The sequence below is a fragment of the Lactuca virosa genome, chromosome 8, assembly GCF_052849685.1.
Source record: "Lactuca virosa cultivar CGN04683 chromosome 8, Lactuca_virosa_CGN04683_v6, whole genome shotgun sequence".
In the NCBI taxonomy this organism is placed as follows: Eukaryota; Viridiplantae; Streptophyta; class Magnoliopsida; order Asterales; family Asteraceae; genus Lactuca; species Lactuca virosa.
In genome coordinates, this window is record NC_136433.1 from 88,314,662 (window position 1) to 88,319,677 (window position 5,016).

Genomic DNA, 5,016 nt, shown 5'->3' on the forward strand with positions numbered 1-5,016 from the left:
TCTATTAAGAGCTGAATGGAATTTTTGGCAATCATGCTGCTACGCGGGGCGTAAATCCTCTTACGCTGAGTGTATCTCAATTTTGGCCCGTCTCTGTCTAGAGCTCTACGCCATGCGTAGATCAGCTTGTACACAGGCAGTAAGAGGGTTGATCGTTGACTTTTGACCTTTAACCATTGACTTTGGGCATGGGTTGACTTTTGGTCAAATTTAAGGGTTTTGGAGTGTAGACTGAGAGGGTACTCTTTACTGATGTTAGGTGCCATGTAGGATCAGTCTTTGTTGGATGAGAGTTGTGGTGTTTTGCTGCTACTGGCGATGTGAGTCTTCTTACTATACTTGCTTGTGTGGTAGTATATACTTGTTGACCATCTGAGTCTTATGTTGTTGATCGTTGTTATATGTGAATCAAGTTGCTGATAACTTCCAGACTGTTGTGAGTCTATGGGACTGCTAATAGTTTCTAGGGTTGCTGATAACCCGTGAGGCGTGTTGTTAATCCACAGGACGTGCTGTTAGCCCACTGGGACCGCTGATAGTCCCTAGGGTTGCTGGTAACCCGTAGCTGGTTGTTATGTTGTGCTCTAGGCGATATTTGGGGAACTCACTAACTTTTTTGCTTACAGTTGTGGATTAAATATTTTGCAGGTACTTATCGGATTACGAAGACGGGACTGTACACACACATCAACAGATTTATGATTTGAGATTCCATATTGTTTTATTATTAATTATGATTTTGGAATAATAGTTTATGAACAAATAGTTTATCCTGAATGTAACTTCACTAAAAATGGATGTTATATTATTTTAAAAATGAAAAGTCTAGCTTGGGTTTTTGAGATTTTACAAGTTGGTATCAGAGTCTTGATTTAAAGGATTTGAATGAACACTCACGAGATTTCAAACTCAAACTATGAAACTGAGGGTTTTACTAAACATTTTTGGAAAGGATTCATTTCAAGAGAAGATGTGATGTGTCAAAATGTTATTTGAAGGTGTCAAAGTAAATTAGATTGAAAAAACCAATCTTTTAATTATTATTTTTTTTGTTGTGGAGCGGCGGCCCCTACTGCACCATTGTAAGTCCGCCCCTCTCATATAAAACGCATACTGCTGAAAACAATTTTTTTTACAAATATCTTTAAGTTCTTCTCTTGAGTTATTTATTTTTGAAAGAAAATAAAATGTTTTTTTTTAGTTAAAATATTACAAGGTACAAAACTCGAGTCATCAAATGGACCTGTTATTGAGTTATTTATTTTTGAATGAAAATAAAATGATTTTTTTAGTTAAAATATTATAAGGTACAAAACTCGAGTCATCAAATGGACCTGTTATTTCGAATGAAAATGGCCTTTAACATAAACCCATAAATCAATCCGGCCCATGAAGAAATACATTATAACCCTAACACAATACCACTCAGCCAAACCCTTGAAGCAGCAGTCGCCGTCGGGGGAGGGAGGAGCAGAGCAAACGCCGTATTGACGTCGAGCAACAATGGTGCACGTCTCCTTCTACCGCAACTGTAAGTCTTATTGTTTCATCGATCAATCGATCTCTTTCGTATTCATTTCTCACTTGTTCAAATCCGATCTCGCAAGTGTATACTACTTATCTTTTGTTCTTCACGTTGATTATATACATTGATCCAAAAATCCCTGTACTTTTCAGATTCTGATTTTGAACAACTAATTGTAGTACATGTTTTGCCTTGGAACATCTAATTCACATACATAAATGTAAAATTAAATTGCAAACAACGAGACAGATGTTATCGTTGAATGAATTTTGCTAACATGATTTCGTTACTCATTTATATGAGATCATGACCTCTATGAGTTTAGCGATGCATATAATTAACATATTGTTTATCCTGTTTTAGTTTGTATTCTATCTGTAAAAACCTAACTGGATACCGGAACCTCTTACAGATGGAAAAACTTTCAAGAAGCCTCGTCGTCCCTACGAAAAGGAACGACTAGACGCAGAGCTGAAATTGGTCGGAGAATACGGTCTCCGATGCAAAAGAGAGCTCTGGAGGGTGCAATATGCACTCAGCAGAATCCGTAATGCTGCAAGAATGCTTCTAACTCTCGAGGAGAAAGATCCACGAAGAATCTTCGAAGGTGAAGCTCTCATGAGGAGGATGAACAGGTATGGTTTGCTGGATGAGAGCCAAAACAAGCTCGATTACGTTCTTGCCCTCACTGTTGAAAACTTCCTTGAACGTCGTCTCCAAACACTCGTCTTCAAAACTGGAATGGCCAAAAGCATACATCATGCTAGAGTCCTCATCAAACAAAGGCACATCAGGTAACAACTTCGACCTCACTCTACTCTTCAATGGCTTCCAAACATCTTCTCTGAGTTCATTTTCTTGATTTTTTCTGAATCACCAGAGTTGGAAGGCAAGTTGTGAATGTTCCATCGTTCATGGTGAGGGTGGATTCACAGAAGCACATTGATTTCTCACTCACGAGTCCATTTGGAGGTGGGAGACCTGGTAGAGTTAAGCGAAAGAACCAGAAAGCAGCTGCAAAGAAGGCTTCAGGTGGTGATGCTGATGAAGATGATGAAGAATGAGCATTTGAGTAGTTCTTGTGTTTGATCTTATTTGCCACCATGAGGTTTACAAGTGAGTGTTTTGTTCTTTGTTTACTTTAGACTTTTTCTTAGTGGATTATTGGTGGTTTTTAAGAAGTTATTGTTTGTTGATTTTCTGTTGAAGATTTTGTAATGGAATTTATGGGGTTTTAGAGTTATCTAAATTCTTATGTTGAAAATTGTTGGTTATATACAAGTTTCAACTTCTTTTAGGAGTAATAGAAGCATCAAGCAGCTTACACAAATACAACTAAATACATAAAAAATACAATCTACTTTTTACTTAATTTGATTTTTATCCTAAGATTTTAGTTTCTAAAGATTTTTTGTATTTGAAATAGGTCCAAAAACCAAATTCAATGTCTCAACATTCTTATAAATCATGTCGTGGATAAATGTAAATTCTTCAAAATTCTTATAAATCTATGTTTGTGTTTACGATGCTAAAACTTAACTACAAAGTATAATAAACCTTATGAATGTCATTCAATCCCACTTAATGAATTTAATGTTGACATAATCTCAATTTGATATAAGAACTCTGTTTAAAACATCATAAATCTACTTTTTAGCTATTTAGAGGTTTTAATAAGATTTGGACTTTGCAACATTAATCTTGCACCTAAAGATAACATTTAGCTATTCGTTGTTCAAAATCAAATTTGAAAAAGGAATGATTTCATGAAGTTACCATTGCAATTGGCAGAAAAAACTTCTTTAACTTTCAAGAAAGGGATAATGACTTAAAAAGGTAACGAAGTTTAAAAAATGTACAAAAAAGATTATTATCTTTTTTTTTAGTACATAAAATATTATTTTACCGGTTATTGTAGGTTATTCGGTTTTCAAATGTTTAAAAAATATTATTGTTGTTTTTTTAGTACAAAAAATATCATTAATGTTACTTTTTTTTTATACAGAATACCAACGAAGTACACATGTGTTCAAATAAAACATTGTGGTAATCAGGTATTTCAAGTAAATGAAAAAATGACTTAAAAGTGTAACAAAGTTTCCAAAATGTTAAAAAAAAATACCACATTTTTTTGTTAACTGCGTTGTTGTCGGATTATGTAGAACACAATCACCGGAAATCATGAACCGTCATATCAGTGTTTTTTTTTTTGAACCGACAAATACAAATATTATAATCTATTCCTAATCTAACATCTAATTTCACCTATGTCCACCACGAGACTTGAACCCTCAACCTCAAGGAGGGAAGACACCACCTGTTACCGCTGGGTCCTTTGAACCCTCGACCTCAGTTCACAACAAAGTTAACTAGATTTTAGACTTATGTTTGAAAAAAAACTTCTTAACTTTCTAAAAAGTTAATACGGACACCATTTAACTTTTCTGACCCAATAACATTTACTTTAACCCTATAAAGTTAATATCTCAACCATTTAAGGGGCTGTTTGGCAGAATCTGAATTTTTAAGAGGTTTGAATTTCTAAGAGGGTCTGAATTTTTAAGATCTGAATTTTTATCATGCTGTTTGGTTGGAACCTTTGAATTGTTGTCTGAATTATAAAAATGACCATTTTACCTTTTTGTATTATTTTTTCTGTAAAAATGATTTTGTTTAGAATATAACTGGACAAACTTCTTGGATATATATATATATATATATATATATATATATATACATATATATATATATATATATATATATATATATATATATATATATATATATATATATATATACCATACAAAATCCAAACTAAACAAAAATCAAAATCAAACATAAATATTTGACAAATCTAATCCAATTAGCAATCAAAGTTGCTTTGTTTTGGATGACATTGCTTTAAGTAAATAGATTTTTCAAAATACAATGGTCTAATAGGAAGTGGTGAAAGTTTGACTCTATAATAAAGAAATCAATAAAAATACATTGCTATTTCTTACATATCATGACAAGTACAAACACATTCTTGAAAGAAAAACCCTTAATAGTTATTCCAAATCAATGATATAAGGTTCACCAAATGAATGTTCAAACTTTAAGCTCATTAACTAATTCACTTCATCAACAAAATTCATCTAGAAGCTCAATGAAAACATCCCTACAAAACAACAAAAAAACAAAACCCATAACCTCTACTCAATTCTTTTAATAACCACACAAGCATCATTCATTCCAACATCAAAAAATACACATATCATTTCGGTATTTCAAACACTCCAAGCATTCCAAACATCACTGCATCAGATTCCAACATCAAGAAATACACATAATTTCAGCATCTAGATGGTCATCTGATTTAAAAAAAAATCAAAATAACTCTGATGGTCATCATATTTCAAATCTTCACGCATTAGAAATAGTTGTACACAATATATTAAGCAGACAATATCTTTCTGAAATATGAAAGGGTTAATTATTTGCCTCTTAAT

At 33.0% G+C, this 5,016-nt stretch overlaps 1 protein-coding gene across 1 annotated transcript; it reads left to right on the forward strand.

The window, feature by feature from the left end:
- The first annotated feature begins 1,392 nt into the window (after positions 1–1,392).
- On the forward strand, positions 1,393–2,789 carry LOC145133017 (small ribosomal subunit protein uS4y). The gene is made up of 3 exons (XM_079067963.1): positions 1,393–1,531; positions 1,938–2,319; positions 2,406–2,789. Exons 1-3 carry the CDS (start codon positions 1,504–1,506, stop codon positions 2,587–2,589), a joined length of 594 nt encoding a protein of 197 aa, XP_078924089.1. The 5' UTR covers positions 1,393–1,503; the 3' UTR covers positions 2,590–2,789.
- Positions 2,790–5,016: the final 2,227 nt, after the last annotated feature.

Coding starts and splice junctions, on each gene's coding strand:
- LOC145133017 (XM_079067963.1), top strand. CDS start 1,504: ATGGTGCACGTCTCCTTCTACCGCAACT. Junction 1,532..1,937: donor CGTCTCCTTCTACCGCAACT/GTAAGTCTTATT, acceptor AACCTCTTACAG/ATGGAAAAACTTTCAAGAAG. Junction 2,320..2,405: donor ATCAAACAAAGGCACATCAG/GTAACAACTTCG, acceptor CTGAATCACCAG/AGTTGGAAGGCAAGTTGTGA.